General features: G+C 44.1%; 1 protein-coding gene across 6 annotated transcripts in view; it reads left to right on the top strand.

Annotated features, from left to right (window-relative positions):
* The window catches only part of LOC147420525 (kinesin-like protein KIN-7C, mitochondrial), an 81,557-nt gene extending 67,368 nt beyond the window's left edge, over positions 1-14,189 (top strand). For all 6 annotated transcript variants that reach the window (XM_086504445.1, XM_086504447.1, XM_086504446.1 and 3 more), the window contains 7 exons: positions 7,515-7,565; positions 7,656-7,709; positions 11,848-12,099; positions 12,344-12,958; positions 13,038-13,127; positions 13,191-13,338; positions 13,425-14,189. In XM_086504445.1, coding sequence (XP_086360571.1) covers positions 7,515-7,565; positions 7,656-7,709; positions 11,848-12,099; positions 12,344-12,958; positions 13,038-13,127; positions 13,191-13,338; positions 13,425-13,513 — 1,299 coding nt within the window. In that variant the 3' untranslated portion in view covers positions 13,514-14,189. The remainder of the gene's footprint in view (positions 1-7,514; positions 7,566-7,655; positions 7,710-11,847; positions 12,100-12,343; positions 12,959-13,037; positions 13,128-13,190; positions 13,339-13,424) is intronic.
* Positions 14,190-18,352: the final 4,163 nt, after the last annotated feature.

Below are 18,352 nucleotides of genomic sequence, written 5' to 3'. Positions count from 1 at the left end.
CACCCTGTCAAGGACGAGGAAACTTCCGGATTTTTTCAACATGCTTTCTAAGTTTAAACATGTTTTTTGGTTGCTGTTAACACACAACAACACTAAAAGGAACCCAAATCTAAGATTTAAGACTTAATTCACAGGCAAAGTGCCATATTTAAGTCATTTTTGTAAAATCACGACCCCATACATGGTAAGAGGGTCAAGTTGTGGCTTATGTTTTCTGTTCCCTCTCTTGATGAGAGCGTTATACAGGCAAATTGCTGCATGCTTATACGATAAGCTGCAAGTCAGGCATAAGATGCGTCAGAGCACATGGCAGATTGGGCACAACATATACAAAGTTGTCACGTAAGGAAAGTTACGCAGCTCAGCATTTTCTCTCTCTTTCTTTTTTCCCTCCATGAATAATGAAAACTTTCTACGTAGTTTTTGATACATGTTTTGTTTGGGAGTCAGCATGAGCCAAGGTGCTCTAACTCTCAGCTAGAAATTGGGCAAGACGCCCTCTACGTCAGTCTTCATCATTTAATCGATTGAACACTAATTGCCATAAGGGTTATGAGCCACGCACGTGGCTAAGAGTCATTGTCAGATCTCGGCTATGACCCAACTGTTGACATTCCTTGGGTGATTGTTCTTAAGATCGAACAGATCTGCCCAGTGGAATATACATCGAACACCTCGACGTTAATGGACAAGCAAGAGTCTTGTCATTACGGATGTTTAGAGTGTCATTTTTGCACTACATGCTTTTACTGTAACGCTCAAGTTGAGTTTAAATCTGAAACTGACATCAGTTGCTCTATACCCCGGAATCTAGAGGCAGCAAACATTTGTGACAGCACGGCTGTTGATACGAGATAGGCATCTCACTTGTGTGGATTTCTTGCTCTCTCTATAGCACTACGAGTGTCTATGGCATCACAGTTTTGGGGTACGACCCAGCGGGTGCTTACTAAATCACCCCATACGCATTGAGGATCACAGTTTGATCTATTCCTGTTATACTTTCAAGGAAAGAATTCCGCAATCTACCACGCGGTAGCGGGAAAATTCAAATTTTCAAGTTGATTCTCATCATTCTGTATACGGTTAACTAGGTTGGTTACCGTTACCTGCTAGTTGAGCAGTTTCTACAAAGGGTCTTACCAAGGGGTTTGACTACGTAGATTCTACCCAACGGGTTTGGATTGCAAAGGCAACACCCAGGGTTTCTAATGCAATGTTGCTTGGTTTTTTTACAGGTGGGAGATGTACTCCTGTGCATTTGAATACGGGTAATTGAACTTTCAGTTCAATCCCCAGGGCCATACCAAGGACATGTCGAAACAAGTATTTTGGGCCGTATGTCCAAAGTACATTATGCTGTTGTGAATTCACTTGTAGGATTCGATTTGGCACATGTTGTCACATGGGATACAACATGGTCTAGGAACTCAAGGAGTTCGGTTTAGCCAGTGTGGAGCAATGAATGAGGGTCCCTCTCACTCTTGTCGTGGAGTGTTTAGAGTTACCTCCACACACAAGTACATCTTGTACTTGCAGGATGCTCTTTTTTAAACATCCTTACATGAGACATATTCCACATGTGGAGAATATGAGTCTCTGGACTGACACCGGCGCCCATTATCTCAAATGTGTATCACGACAAAGTCCCTAGGTGTTGGTCAAATCTGTTTTCTAGACCATTTTCAGCACGACGTATCAGGAGCAATTTCTGTGGCCAAAAATTGTCGGATACTTAGAATGACTTGTTCAGGTATAAGTACTGCTAAACAACATTACAGATGGTTATTTATACATATAGCAAGGCTCTAAGTTGTTAATGAAAAAGTTTCATTGTCTGTACCTAGAAGTGATCAATGTTTCACCTTCTATTGTGATTCAAACATTTCAGCAATGCTTGTAAAAGATTGCAACTGAAAGTATTTAGTTTCTTTTCGGAACTATTTACATTCCTTTTTAATGTGTGCTATGCGCATCACATTTGCCATAAGTATTGGCAAGGATCACCATGGATATACATGTTTGGATCTGTTTTTTGCTAAGTGCATGCACACTAGGTGTTATGGGCCCTAGTGTTTAGCAAAGGCTGATTTGGAACGACATGCATATTCCTCAAGTTGTTGCTTATGAAGCATTTTGCACTCATGTGCAGTATCTCTATGAGATTACTTTTGGGTCTTCTAATCCCCAATAGAGGTCATGGCTCGGTTTGGGTGTTTGTGGATTTCTCAAGTTAACCACGATGGTTATTCGAGACATTGTTGATTCCTTAACAATGTTATACGATATTGTGATTCCCATTTACCAGTCATTTCGGACGACTGTCTGTAAACTGTGAGGGAACACACCTCAGTACTGTCAGTTATCCAAGGGGATAGGCAGATTACAAAGTGTAATCTGGTGCTGAAGTATATGCAAAGTGCGTACATTAGCACCAAGCGATCCAATCAGTAAGCATTTATTGTTCTACTTAGAGTTTGCTTACTATAAGTTAAAGCATGTTTGCGACTAGGTTCAGTCTCTTCATGTATAATTCAGGTTCTCAACCTTGAACACTCGTTAGGGTGGGGTTATTTACTGATGATGAAAATTGGGAACAAGTCAAGGACTTAAACTTGGCTAATGAGTTATGTCAGCAAGTTACTTTCATGGAGAGTGACAAGAGGTACTCTTTTTGGTACATCTTTGTTGTGATAAACTCGTTTACCATGCTCATGAGCGTTCTAAATGGAGTCTACACACTATGTTTGGATAGGAACTGGTACCATCAGATGGTTACAAATGGATAACAATGTAGAAAATCAAGATGTTACTCTTGGTTTCATTGAACCTCCTACTGAACCGGGTTCCGCTCAAATGAACCGTTGCATCCATGAGGGATGTTACGGTAGAAAACATTAGTGTTCTTATGAAGATACCATCACTTGTGTTTTTGCGGACGAAAATGCTTCTCCAAGGGGGGAGTAACGTCAGGACAATGGTAGGACCAGGCACGGCCAAGGGCCAGGACGGACATGCAGTCAAGGGGGTCCCTATATTTAGAAGGCCAAGGGCCTATATAGGGCATGGCTGGGTGGTGATGAGCATGTTCCAGTCCCCTTGCCCTTTCACTTGGCAAAACTAAGATTACAGTGTTTAACACTACACCGCACTGGGTCAGGAGTTCAACACCCACATTTACCTATGGTCATGAGCTAGTCGAGTATACAAATGCACACCTACCTTCGGGTAGTCTTTAGTGGGCCAGTGTTTTCATTGAGGAGAGTAGCAAATTGACTAGAGCTTATGCAGCATTGGGGGATTGGAGAGGATTGTTCGTAAGTTCAATTTCAAGAACCTCGAACAAAGCTCTGGGTTTTTTACAATCAAATGGTTTCAGCTATGCTGTACGGAGTTCAAATATAGGGGTCCTCAATGGATCACCATGGCAGATCTAGTAGCAATGATGGATGGAGAGGCCTTTGGATTAGATCCAAGGCTTCAATACCACATAAGATTATGATAATTGAGTTGGCCGTACCTCCCCCAGTGGTTGAGGCACGTAGGGTCACTCTCCTTTATACACAATTTTTGGTACCTCCCAAGAGATAGATCTGCCCGGCTAGCCCTTGAGTCCTCCTGACAGTTCAACATAGTAGAGCACATCCCTTCTTGGGAAGTTCATCGTCAGAGGACTTTTTCCAGGTTAGGAGCCCTAGAAGGAGTTTTTGCTTTAGCGGCTTAGTGCCAGGGTGCCTCAAGCTAGAGGCCCTTGGCTACCCTCGACTCGATGGATTTTCACAGAGATGCGCAGAGTTGGCCTGAGCAGGAGACTGGAGGACCGCTTCGCTGCGAGTCTGCTATGATCTTGGGAGCAATTGCGGCGAGGCCTGGAGCAGCGTCAACCTACTTGCATGGAGGAGCGCCTGAGACAACCCCTTGTTTGGAACCCCATGGTTAGCACTCAGAGAGGCCACTTGGTTGGTAGTCGGTCTCATGTTTCCTGGTGTCCCATGGCAGAGGGTCGAGGACGCTCTCTAGGTGATTGGTTACAGTTTTCAGGCTTGTCAGAGGAGCTTCAAGGCATTCAGCCAGGGCATGAGAGGGGTGCAGAGCATGTGTCAGGACATCTCAGAGGCAGAACCAGCTGAGTAGCTCACACCTCTCGAGTGAGCAACGCCCAGATGGATGGGAGCCTTCACGCGACTCGAGGTTCTCATCTCAGTTCGGGCTTGCTCAGAGACTATACCCTCCCTGTTTTTCGAGCTACAGGGTCAGGGACGTTTACACCGAGTTGCAGCAGAGGCCCCACAGGTGGCAGAGTGCTGTTTACAGAGGATCCGCGTGGTGGGCATCTGTGGGAGGACTTGTGTCATAGATCCCGACCCAACAGCTCTTGAGAATGGCCACTGGAGACTGTGGGCTTGGGAGAGCTGTCCACTGGCACGAGTACAGTGAGATCCTAGAGAGTGGCTTTGGAGGGACCCTTTCTCCTCTGCAAACCATCCAGGTGTCCCTTTCTGCCAGTACACTGTTCGACTGGGACGTCACATACTCGCAACGTAGAGAGAGGCTCGTCCTGCTGCAGCACCTCATTGGCAGGAGGAGGGTCTCACAGCTGAGTTCTTGGCAGCTTTTTGGGAGAGGTTGTGGGACTCCAGATAGCCGAGACAAGTCACTTTGTTCCAGCCCGGCTGGTTGCACACAGAGGTATAGCAGTTGGCAGCTGGCTTGTACATAGTGGTCTCTCGGCCGCATGTGCAGCTTGTGACCATCTTGTGGAGGGTTAGCGTCATTGTCTTTGGGACTGTCCTTTGGCACAGTAGGTGTGGCTTCGTGTTCTTCGGCTGATGCCAACTCTTTCCACAACTTGGCAGTACACTTGGGGGCAGCTGCTTGGTCCACTCTCACGGGCCCGACACTTCAGTTTATCTTCCACCAGTTGATGATAGTGATGCAAGGGGGGTCGACCTACACTCCAGCCTGCTACAGAGCTTACTCCATAGGAGTGGTGCAGTGAGAGAGGAGGGTTGGGGGCACATCAGTGGCCTGACACTCTGGTTCATCTGGCGAGCCCGCTGCTTGCATCTTCGAGGCTCGCCCTGTACCACCAGCAGAGATTGTTCGGGATCTTTGGCTAAAGCTGATCCATACTCTCAGAGAACAGTTCGAGAGACTCCAAGGCAGTTCCGACCGCATGTAGGAGCGCAGAGAGGCTTTCCTTCGACTCTGGCGTCCTGGGCCTTTTTTCACCATGGTCCAGGGTGTGCTCAGATGTCACTACTGTCCACCTGTGTGGCTTTTCCCTCCTCCCATCTCTTGATTTAGCCTCATTGTACATATGCTGTTTTTTCATTGGGAGAGTCTCCCCATCAGTATTGTTGTAGCCCTCTCTTGTAGAGGTGGCTGTAGCCCTATGGGCAATTTCATTAACTAATAAAAGGATCTTTTTCTCGGAAAAAAAAAGTAGATATAGCCCAAGACATCTTTGATCATCATAACTCATGACCCTAGAGAAAGGAACGAAACCCTCTCTGGATAAGCAGTGGAAACGGCCCCGTATCTCATAGTACATTGTGCAATGACATATGTAATGTAGCTCTGTCTCTAGCTCTAGCTGGCATAAGCGGCATTTCTTGCTGTCTGCTTGTATCCCTCTAAATCTACCAGTCTCAATCTGAGAGAGAGAGAGAGAGAGAGAGAGAGAGAGAGAGAGAGAGAGAGAGAGAGAGAGAGAGAGAGAGAGAGAGAGAGAGAGAGAGAGAGAGAGAGAGAGAGAGATGATGAAATGAAATGTTATATTAACGTCTTCAAAAGGCCAAAGTGACCTATGAAACCAGAAAGTTACAATGTGGTGGATCTGATACAAATCTGATACAAGGTCAGAATAACAAGATGACAAAATGACAGAATGACAAAATAAAATACTATGGAATCCTAAACTGCTAGGTGTGAACTAAGCAGCTAGCTGGGATAGCTAGATCACAAGAGATCGAACATCGGTCGTTGGCGGATCTCATCAGTCTCGTCCATGGTCGGTAGTCTGATCGGGCGTCATGCATGCTGGGCCAAAGTGATCCAAATCCTCTGATGCAGCCTCCGTCGATGCTGTGTAGTCCTCCGCAGTCGTGGGCGTCTGGATCTCCCTAGCTCAGTCGCTCGGTCGATCAGTGTGCCTATGGTGTGAGGCGACGAGCTCTGCTGTGGTAGTAACTCCTCCGGGTGTCCAGTGGCAGCTCTAAAGAAGTCTGTGATCTGTCTCTGAGACTGGCTAGCCTCTCCTCTCATCAGGCTCTCTCTGTGTCTGCGCAGCTCGAGCAAAAACAAACCCAGGCATCTCTGATCCTCGTACCGCATGACTCTGGAGAGTGGTCCAAAGCCCTCTCTGAACAAGTAATGGAAGAGGCCTCGTATCTCGTAGTAGACGGGGCAGTGGCATGTGTAGTGCAACTCTGTCTCAGGCTCGATGTCACACAGGGGGCATGTCCTGGCCTATACTGGTACTCCGTTGTATCTCCCAATCTTGATGTGCAGCTGGTGTGAAGATGTGCGTATCTGGCCAATAGCACATCGTATCCCATGAGACAAGTGGGCGTCCATGTAGCTGGGCCTCATCACAAAACCATCCTCCGTAAGCTGGAGAAGATGCTCTCTGTAGAAAGCCATCTTCATGCCCAGCTCCTGTGCTGGCTGTATCCATGTCCTCGTGGTGTCTAGCTGATTCAAGTCCTGGCGGATGAGAGAGAGAGAGAGAGAGAGAGAGAGAGAGAGAGAGAGAGAGAGAGAGAGAGAGAGAGAGAAATGAAATGAAATGAAATGTTATATTAACGTCTTCAAGAGGGCAAAGTGACCTATGAGACCAGAAAGTTACAATGTGGTGGATTTGATACAAAGCCAAGAGTGACAAAATAACAACATAACAAAACAAAAATAACTATGGAATCCTAAACTGCTCGATGTGAACTAAGAAAAGTAAGCAATTGGCTAGGATAGCTAAATAGTTAAATCACAGGAGATCCCGCATCGGTCGATGTTATTCCTACAAATTGGGCTCACTGGTTTGGTCAGATGAGAAAGTTTGTTGGATGGGCCTTTTCTTGGTAGTGTTGGTTCACTTTATGGGGATGTCACTCTTGGTGATTGGAGTTGTGGCTGACAGGGGACATGTTATCTGGGATGGAGAACTAGCTAAGTTTATAGTAGCTAGAAGGTTTAATGGAACTCTAGATTTGAGTATGTAGTGCCTCAAAGGCTTTTATCTCTTATTCTTTCATTGGTGATGATTTCTATTCTCTTTTCACTTTGTTGTCTTCTGTAGTTGCACATTTGATGGGTTGTATGAAAGTCTGCTTCTTGTGAAGAAAGGAGACTTGCCTCAAGTCAATGAACTGACGTATGTCCTATATTTTAAATTTAATGAAGATGCCTCCAAAACCCTCATGTAAATGCAGGGATCATCTTATATGCAATTTTAAGGTACTTGTTTTTGTGAAGAACCTGAGCTGACCAATTGCTCTTTGGTTTTGTGTTCCTAGATAACTTCTAAGGTTACAATTCAAATTAATGGAAGGAGGAACGAACTTGAGGTTCGTCTGATTTTATTTACTAAAACTCAAGCCCTTCTTAGTTTAAGCTAATCAAAGTTTTATACTCATTTACTTTTATGTTTCATGAAGAAAAAAGGTGTAGACAACAAGGTTCTAAAAGAGAAGTTGCAGTCCAAATCTATGGTAAGTGCAGAAGTCCTCTTGTTTGGTGCTATTTTATACTTTTAAAGAAAACTTACAAAGTAGTCATGCTTTCTTTATAAGCTCAATGGCTGCAACATTAGCCTATTCTGCAGTATTACTTGGCCATGCCAATGTGTGGTTTTCATCCAAAACATTCATCTTGTCTATGCAAGGCAGAAATGACTGATGTATCAAGTAGCAATTCCTTCTTGAAAGCAGGGTAGCAAGAGTGGCCTGAGCCTTTCAAGCAGGGATTTGTCTGTCTTGCAGGCAAAGGTGCAGTTTATGTGAGCTCTTGGTTTGCAACATGTTGGAAACATGTTGCCAATTTTTTGTGTTCACATGAAATGTTTCCACCAAAAAATTGTCCATAGTACCTAGAATCTAACCCAGCTGAAAAGGTATGCATACGACTGAAGCAAAGGCGGAAGCACTCCAAAGATCCAGAAAAATTTACCAAATTGTGAGCCAGGGAAACGCGAGTGAAGAGCTAAAGAGATGGTATCCACAAACTGTCGCATACGAGAACAAGACCACAATAGACGTGGAATATTCTCAATGGTTGCACCACAATGAACGCATCGCAAAGAGGCCAATCTCCTAGAGCGCAATAATTTGCCAATGGGGAGAACCCCAACAATACATCTCCACATGAACAAACACTCCTTGAGAGGTAGCTTAGCATGCCACACTTTCATAACTTAACTCCGCCACCAAGTAACACTCTTATTCATATTCCATACCTTGTTACAGTGTTCTTGGATCCAGGAAGATTACTGCAAATGATAATACACTTTCTTTGTAGATATCGAATCAATCGAAGAACCAGCATAGAGCCAATCGCAAATTCGATTGTCTTCAACCAGCGGCAAGATGGGAGATATAGAGTCAACCAACTCCTTAATGGTGTCCCACATGCGTCTGTAGTGTAACCCAAGTCCAAAGGTAAGAGCAGCCTGTGTGAACGAGAGCACCTATCCTTCAGCTCTATCACATCTATTATCCTGTCAATACCTTTGCGGGAGAGAAAGTAAGCCTGTTTAGGAGAGCGTTGAATAAGAGTCTGAGCAAAAACTCTACTCCAATGCAAATGTATGTCGGTGAGAAAATGCCAAATGCCCAGAACCTTTTGTGAAAGACAACCCCAGGAAAATGGAGCCACATATAGGCCGATACACGGCGAAGGAAGTCTCTAGGAACGCAGCAATCCCACAACAAGTGACAAGTATCCTCTTCTGCAGTCGAGCAACGAACGCAAGAAGAAGGACAAATATGACACGCCTGAAGAAAAGTGCCGACGGGAAGCACTCCAAGAAAACAGCGCCAAAGAAACAGGCGCTCTTTCAAAGGCAAATGGCTTTTCCACAAGGCAGAGAGGAGCCTCCTCCACCAGAGGTCAGAATTTTTCATGCGCCAATGGGCATTACAATGACCATCAAGCCATGGTTGTGATAGAAGAAGAGCATAAATACAACTTGCAGAAATATCTTGAAAAGGCGTGTCCCGAAGGGCCCAATCAAACATGCGATCACCATCAGGCAAAGGTGAAACAGGCCATAAGTCGAGTAGCATGCTTTGAAGCTCTCTCCAAAATTGACGGTAATGCATGCCCAATCCAAAATGGCGAGCAACGAAGGGAAACTCAAAAATGTATCCGGCCTCATCGACCACATCCTCAACCACACGAATGCCACGTCCAGAGAGAAAGTAAGCCTGATGAGGGGAGCGGTCGACCAAAGTAAGAGAGAATGCTCTGCTCCAATGAAGACTTTCCAAACGAATCGAATCACCTTCTTGCTGAGGATTCCACAATAAATGCATCGTAACCTCTTTCTGGGCAGATACTAAAGTGGAAGCAAGAGGACATCCAGGAATGTGCCCTTCCATCTTGCCAAAAACCACCTCCTAGATAGAGGATTGCCAATGGCCAAAAGCATGTTGACCGAGGATTGCAAACATTAGAGTCCAAGGCTGAATTTGTTCACAAGAGTAGGCAACAACATAGCTTTCCTTGCAAGAACATGCCTCCGCAAATCCAAGACATTAAGTCCACCAAGACGTTTAGGAGTGCAAAGCTTCTCCATCGACATCAAGAGTAAACCTTTTTTCAGAGCATGAGTTTGCCACAAATGGGACATAATGTCCGACATAAGAGAATCAAGACATCGGCGAGGCCAATGCATCAACGGCAAAAAGAACTGAACATATGCCAACAGGATACTCTGAACAATTCGCAGACGAACATGCTAGGGCCAAGTAGATAACTTTCAGTAATGCAATTTGACCTGAGAGTGAGTAACATTCCATCCAATTGGATAACCCAAATACCTAGTGATTACATTTGAAGACACAATCTCACCTGGCCACAACAGACTATGCCAATCACAAGAACGGAGAGGCAGAAGCTTCGATTTACAAAAGTTGACTCTAAGGCCAGCCGCAATGCCAAAAAGTTCCAAGGCTTCCATAATCACCTTGACATCCGCCTGCTGATTACGGGGCATAAACAATGAATCATCAGCGTAGGCCTGGCCAATGAATGTACGACCCGAAGGTAACCGCAGACCATGAAGACGCTCAACAGAGGTCAAGTGATCAAGATAAGTCAACAGCGGGTAAGTAGCAATAGCATACAACAGAGCACTAAGGGGGTAGCCCTGCCTGACCGAACAACCAAGAGGCCAAGGTTCAGTTAATTCACCTTCCAATATCCCTAAAGACGTGCTACATGCATACAAAAAATGAACCACATTAGCGAATTTAGGACCAAACCCTAAGCACCTCATCGTGGCAGCAATGAAGTCCCACTGTACAATGTCAAAGGCCTTTTCAATGTCAACTTGCATAACCAGCACATCCTGTTGAGTGTACTTAGCATATTCCATGCCAATCAAAACATTAGCCAGATTACCCATAATCTGGCGACGTGGAATGAAATCATATTGAGCCTGATGGAGTCCTGCAAAAAGATGGTCCTTAATGCGGTGCACCAGCATCTTAGCCAATATCTTATAAACCACCGGCATCAAAGTAATCGGACGCCAATGAGAGAATCGCTCACAAAGCGCTTGCTTAGGCAGCAATTTAAGTAAACCTTCTTTCCAAGATAGTGGCAAATCCTGTTTCTCCCATGCCGCATTAATCATGAAAAGCAGTGGATGGTCAAGAGCCTCCCAAAAGGAGAGGAAAAATTCCACAGTAAGCCCATCCCAGCCGGGAGGCCGCCAACGGCCCAAAGCAAGCAATGCACTATGCAATTCTGAAGCAGTGAAGGGGTCCTCAAGGCCACATGCATCTTGCAGGGATATGATCGGTTTAACAAAGGAAAGCATCAATTGATGTGCATGACAAGCAGCCGAAGATGCCTGAGTAGGAGCAGCAAACACCTGTCGATAATGCAAAACCATGGCATCCGCAAGTTCTGGCCTTGAAGAAGTCCAAACACTTGAGGAAAGCATAACCCGCTTGATTGCCGCGGACACACACACACACACAGAGCCGAATTGTGCGGAGATGATGATGTGGCATGCTGTGCGGACCAGCTTGCGAAATGCGGAAGCTATTGTTGATGTGGCAACGCATACAGACAACCCTTTTGGGCGTTTGGGACCTGATGCTTTTGAAGCCATTTCTTTTCATGTGCTGCTTTTGGATGATGCCTAGGGCCTTCAAATAAGTTGGGTGGGCTCTCTCTACTATTCTACCGCGTGGAGAAGTAGAGGAGAGCTACCCCGAGTTGTACCTTGTTGAAGAAATATAAAGAAATACTGAAAGGGGCGCCACAGTTTGGGGTTGAGGTTTGTTACAGGAAAAATGTGTCAATGACCCAGACATGAGCTTGATATACTTTTCTGGCTTGTGCCTTTTTGGATTCATCACTTATGGAATGGTATCTTCCTCAAGCTGAGGATTCTGTATCTCATTTTCTTACTTTAGTCTGACTGACCATGTTTGCGCAAGATCATTACAAGGTTTTTGGCAGGTTGTTTGTTTCTTTAACTTCACTTAGCCGTAGCACCTAACGCCAAGCACAGATTGTGCCTTTGTATCATGTTTGGGTTGACTTGATGTAAAGTTTTGCGCATAGACTTGTTTCGGTCAGGGAATCTGGTAGTGAAATGCTTCTTGTTGTGAGCAGGCAGCAGAGAGCAAGGAACTACAAAATGTCATACCATCTAGCCGTGATCATCACGCTGCTGGAAAAGAAAATTCTGCCCAACTTCAAGGAGCTTTATCCCTGCATTCAAGAGAGGGTATAGAATTTATGCTTAATAACAGAAATGTGTTTGAAACCAGTGGGCTCACAGATAATGCACAAACTGAAGATGCTAATACTGTCCGACAAGCTGGCAATGAAGCTTCTGAATTGCAGCTCCAACTTCTGAAAAAGGTAGACAAACTATCTTATTTAGTACAGAAGGATATCATTTTATATTCCAGAAATATAAAGGGCACTACGTCTGCTCTAAATTAACTTTGATAAATGAAGACAAATATTCTGCGTATTCATGATGCAACAAGTCCGGCCTTTTGTTTGAAGATTCTATGTCAATCACTACTATGTCAATCACTACTCATTTTCTTAGCCGATTATCTGACTTTCTATTTTGCTTGTTGCTTCTGATAAAACCAAGAAAATGGAAATAGAAAAACTTCAAAATGAGAGGGACCAGCTGCGCGAGGAGAGGGATGCTATCAAAGCCCAGAGCTTAAGAGTGGCAGAGGAAGCATCCTTTGCAAGGGATCTGGCTTCTGCTGCTGCAGTAGAGCTGAAGAATTTGGCCCAAGAGGTGGAAAAACTTTCTTTCCAAAACAAGAAACTAGCTGCAGAATTGGTCAGTGCCCAAGGGCTTGCTGATGAGTTCTTTCTTAATAATCATAAAGATACAAAAATGTCGGAGGAGATACTCGCCAACTTTATGAAGAACAAGTTGTTAGCAAGCAAGGAGCAAGAAGTCGCTCTTCAAAGCTTGCTAACAGAGACCAAAAAAGTAAAAATGAAAGAAATTGATTTGGAGAGTGAACTCAACGGGATGCGGGTGTTTGTTTCGAGCCTCGTGGAGTGCACGAGCTATGATGGTTCAGTGCGTCCTAACTTTCAGGATTTCCTGAGCTCATCTGAACATTCTGAAAGTATGGAGTGCATGGGAGATGAATATAGATTTAGAACAGAAATGGACTTGGAAGAGCGTCAAAAGGAAACAAGCGATCCTAGTGCCGAAATGCAGACACTTGTCTCACAGTTGAAGGTAGAAATTTTGTGACTTTGCAGCTGTCTCCTTAGCCTTGATGTCAGGTGATGGAAAATAACCCTCTTTTCATGCTTAGAGCGAGGATCTTGAAGAACTGGATCTTGCATCATTGGAAGATTTATATGCCCTTCATGTTGATGCCTTAAACCGATTGCACAAGGCGAAGGTATGTGTTGATTCACTGACTCTTAAATGGGATTTTGTAAGTGTGTAATGCAGTGTCTTTCAGGCTAAAGTGCGGAAAAATCTGGAGAAACATAAAAGAGGGTGGTCTCTTTTGGGTATTGAGCAGTGCGAGAACAGAAATGGCCGTCTTTGTATAGTGTGCTTCGATGAGCTTATTTCAGCTTCGCTTCTTCCTTGCTGCCGGGTCTCTTGTAAGAAAAAAATCCAATTTGCAAGAAGTCGCAGAATTTTAATAGGTTTTCTTGTTTATGACTTACTGTTTGTGGGCTCAATGCAGTGTGTAGATCTTGTGCAGCAGCATGTACAAATTGTCCCTTTTGTAAACAGCCAATTCAGGACAAACGTTTTCTGCATTCCATAGAATAGTCCTCTCAATGGCGACTAACCAAAAGGAAGTCAGCTAAAGGAAGTTGCTTGGTGTAAACTGGTGAAATGCCAAGTTTAATACAGAAGAGAGAATGGCAAAAGTAATCCTCAGCTGCGACTTCCTTCTCTGACTTGTATCCAGCAGTTGACAAGAGAGAAATACATATTGCTGCTGGGGTCAACCATTTAAAGTCTCTCAGAAGGGGTTTTAAACCAGCTCAAAGATCTGCTCTCTCCATCACAATCATTGAGGAATCAATCATTCCCCTAGAAGCTGCAACTTAAATAGCATTTCCAGGTGTCTTCCCGGTCCCGTTAATCGGCAATCTCAAGTTCTGCAAAGTCCTGGGAGGATACCCACAGGGATTGTCACGGGGTGTGAGCTGATGAGATAGCACAAGTATGCAGCTGTGGCTTGTAATTTTACATTTGGTGACACTGAGCTTGCAGCTACATGAATGTACGTCCACAGCACTTCAGCCCTGAGTATTGCATCAACTCTAGATTTTCCCACCAACCAACCTAGGCCACCAATCTCACAATTTGGGACAATGTTGTTGGTTATGTTTTCGATTCTTTTAATGATGTTAAGTAGACATCGATACACATTTTGCATCGAACCTTGTATTGTCCCTTTCTTAAGTATTCAATAGTAAGCAGAAATTGTTTGCTTGCTTGACCAGTCAATTAGACAGAAGACATTAGTGCACATGCTACATTCAAGTTAATTCAGGCCAATTTGCCCCTGAATATGCGGTAACAAGGTTATTGAGCAGATTCTCATGTAGATTGATGTAGAGAGGACATGGGTGACTCCTTGGTAGTTGGGAAAGGAAATGGCTTTGACAAAGAGCATTTTCTTTACATTATTGAGGATGGATATATCGCAGGACCAAGATACATGGATCACACCTGTCTGACGGGCTTTGATGTGTCATTGGACATTTTCACACCTCTTCCTATCAGCTGCTGCAAATACTTTGTTACCTCCGGAGCAGAGGATATGTCAGCTATGCGAATTAGAGCCAAAGAAAGAGGAGCATTACATGTGGGTGCCCAGCTTATGATCAGATATGGGGATGATATTATTGTCTCTTCGGAGAGGGTTTTGGCCTTTGTCTAGCGGGATCGCACACTCTGATCACAAAGACATGCTGTATTATGTAGTTCAACACGCTCTAGTAGAGGACACATTCAGAGCAGATGACAGGTCTCTTCTAGAGCAGCACCCCTCAGCCCTTAGGCCTCAGCCTCAGACTTGTCACCCTTCAGCACATAATTCTCTCCTGGATAGGGCTACAGAGATTATTAGATGATGATGCCCTTGTCCCTTTTGCAGATCCTACTGACAATATATTTACCATTGTCGCATTTTTTAGAAACATAGAGAAGCTCGTGTGAGGTTCATTGTGGAGGAGATTGGGCCCATGAAATAGTGATGGAGTCTCTTTTGACAGGCGACTCTGGAGGTCAGGCTGTGGGAGATATGCTTCTAGCTGCACTAGTTTGTTTACATTATTAGCGTTTTATACCTTTATCTCATTGTATTAGGCATTTGGATCATATGATGACAATATAATATTTTTGGTCTGACGTGTCTTTTTGGCTTTTTGCATATTGAAATTAACTTCCCCCCCCCCCCCATCTCTCTCTCTCTCTCTCTCTCTCTCTCTCTCTCTCTCTCTCTCTCTGTGTGCGCTCGCGCGCGTGTGCGCGAGAGAGATAAGAGCCTTCTAACTACCGAGAGAGCTGGCTTTGGGAGCCATCACATATAGGAAGTCACATACTCTTGCGATGCCTTATATGGGAAAAGAAGAGAGCTTACTTAGCTTAGCTTGAGAGAAATATTCATCAGATACTTTTGAGCCAAGACTATAGGGAGGATTGGCGACGCCTTTAGAGAGCACTGACCCTCTCTTCTATAGAGACATGGACACTATATGCATCCTCTATACGTACGTTGGAATTAAGTTTGCATAGAAACGTACTCAGCATGGAGAAGGCGAAGGAAGCTCAAAGCACACAATAGTGTAGTACTTAGTGTCCAATGGAAAGATAGATAGCCCTAGAGTGATGGGCATATATACAATGCACGGGGAAAAAACCTCTTAAAGAGGGAAAAAATGTCTTGGTGGTCCTAGTGTGTTCACACACATCACTACCACATGTATATGGTTACAAATCCCCCTTGGAGTGATGCGGTGAACGAGAGTTGATACATGAGTAAAGGAAAGTGCCATGCCCTGAGGACATGATCAGTCCACAAAGGGGAGTAAGCCCAAAGCTTTGCGAAAAGGTTCGAGCTTCTCACGAGACAATGCCTGTGTGGAAAGATCTGCAAGGTTGTCCTGTGTTGGCACATAAGCCATTCCGATCTCTCCTGTTGAGAGCCTCTCCTTGACATAGTGGTAATGCACTTCAATGTGCTTTGTGCGAGCATGAAAATTTAGGTTCCTCGTAACTACCAATGCGCTCTGACTGTCTGTGTAGATAGTGTTGGTATTGTCTTATCCAACACACAAATTAGCCATAAGGCGTTTGAGTTATACACACTCAACCGTAGCTGTGAAGACTGCTCTGTACTCGGCCTCACAACTCGAAGTGGCCACAATAGGTTGCTTCTTGCTCTACCATGATATACATGAACTGCCAAGCATGAAACAAAAACCACTTGTGGACACTCACGTGTCAGAACAACTAGTCCAATCTGAGTCCGAAAAAGCATGCAAGTCTGGCAACAATGACCTCCCCTTGGGATAAAACAAGCCAAGATGTAAAGTGTCACTAAGGTAGCGAAAAATCCTCTTGACAGCTTGCCAATGCTTAGACCCGGGCTATGCATAAATCTGCTGACCCGTGAGACTGCAAATTGAATATCCGGCCTCGTGTTGCATACATAAATGAGGCATCCAACAACAGTTTGGTAAAGGTTACATCTGCAGGATCACCAGCATCATGAAGACTCAATTTCAAACCTGTTTCCATGGGAGTGGCAGTAGGTTTGCAATCCTCAAGTCCAAACTTACATAGCAATGTCTCTATGTAACTTTTCTCACAGAAGGTAATACCACCATCACACTGCTTAAACTGTGTTCCCAAGTAATGATGCAACAACCCCAAATCTTTCATCTTGAAAGTAGCTTTCAAATCAGCCTTAAATTCAACAACATGTTTCTCATTTGGTCCAGTGATCAGCAAATCATCGACATAAAGAACCACAATGCGAAGTGCATCACCCTCATGCTTTACATACAATGTGCTTTCCGTTGGACTGTTCCGAAAGCCTTGTTTGACCAAATAAGTGTCAGCCTTCTCATACTAAGCACGAGGAGATTGCTTTAACCCATACAAAGCTTTGTTAGATTTGCACACCTTATCCTCTTGTCCTTTCTTGACAAAACCTCTAGGCTGCGTTACATAAACTTCCTCAATATGTCACTATTCAAGAAAGTAGTAACAATGTCTGATTGATGTACATCCCAACCAAAATGACCTGTCAATGCACATAGAAAACGCATAGTAGTCATACGACAAGTGGGAGCAAAAGTCTCTTCATAATCTATGCCTTTTTGCTGTGCATAACTCTTTGCAACAAGTTGATCCTTATGGCGATTGATCTCACCATTCAGCTTGCGTTTCAACTTGTACACCCACTTCATACCAATGGCCTTTTTGCCAGGAGGCAAATCACATAACGTCCATGTGTCATTTTCTATAAGTGCATCATATTCTGATTGCATGGCAACCATCCAATTTTTTGAATATTGTGCTTCATCAAAAGACAGAGGTTCTTTAACATCATGTAAGCTAGATACAACCAAAGCATAACAATATGATGCATAAGATGCATGGCTATAGCCTGAATGAGTACGACTAGATAAAGGTGCATCCAATTTATTGTGACACAATGTATGCACCAGTCATTTTGGCATACCTCTAGCCTGCTCATTTTTAACCCTTTCCTCATCAAGTATATCATGTACATCTGTATCAGTAATAGGTTGATCTGTAACATTTTCAGAAACCCCCATAGACTGTACATTTGCCTCATTGGAATTTACGTTCAAACTTTCACCATTGAAAAGAGGCAACAAAGTGTCATAAATGTCCTGTGAGCTTACATTACTGTCTTTAGTACATGACAACAAGGGCTGAACAGAATCTTCCACAAACATTGCATCCCGTGAAACGAGAATACGGTTTGTTTGCGGATGATACAACCTGTAACCTTTGCCTTTCAGCACTATAACCAACAAAAATACATTTGACAGCCTTATCATCCAATTTTCTGCGCCGTGTTTGTGGCACCAAAACATATGCCAAACAGCCAAAAACACGCATGTGCTCAATAGAAGGCTTTCTATCATGCCATGCTTCATATGGAGTAATAGACTGCAAAGCTTTCGTAGGACACCTGTTTAGTACATAAGTGGCACACATGATGGCCTCAAGCCAAAAAGAATGCGGCAAAGCTTGACTTCTGACCATATATTGTGCCATTTTCGTAAGTGACCTGTTTTTCCTCTCAGCAACACCATTTTGCTGAGGTGTATAAGGCATTGTACATTGGTGTTTTATTCTACGACTAGCCATAAATGCATTAAATTCATGAGACATATACTCCCCCCTTCGATTGGAACAGAGGGTGTCCATAGTACATTTCAAGACATTTTTAGCCGTAGCCAGAAATTGTTTGAAGCACATGAAAACTTCAGACTTCGCTTTAAGCGGAAATACTTATGCATTCTTGGAGTAATCATCAATGAAAGTAACGAAGTAAAGGTAATTGCCCAAGGACGGAGTTTGCATGAGCCCATAAACATCACTATGCACAAGCTG

Source organism: Adiantum capillus-veneris, chromosome 28, assembly GCF_014529385.1.
Source record: "Adiantum capillus-veneris isolate H3 chromosome 28, ASM1452938v2, whole genome shotgun sequence".
Taxonomy (NCBI): Eukaryota; Viridiplantae; Streptophyta; class Polypodiopsida; order Polypodiales; family Pteridaceae; genus Adiantum; species Adiantum capillus-veneris.
This window is presented reverse-complemented; position numbering and strand designations above follow the sequence as displayed.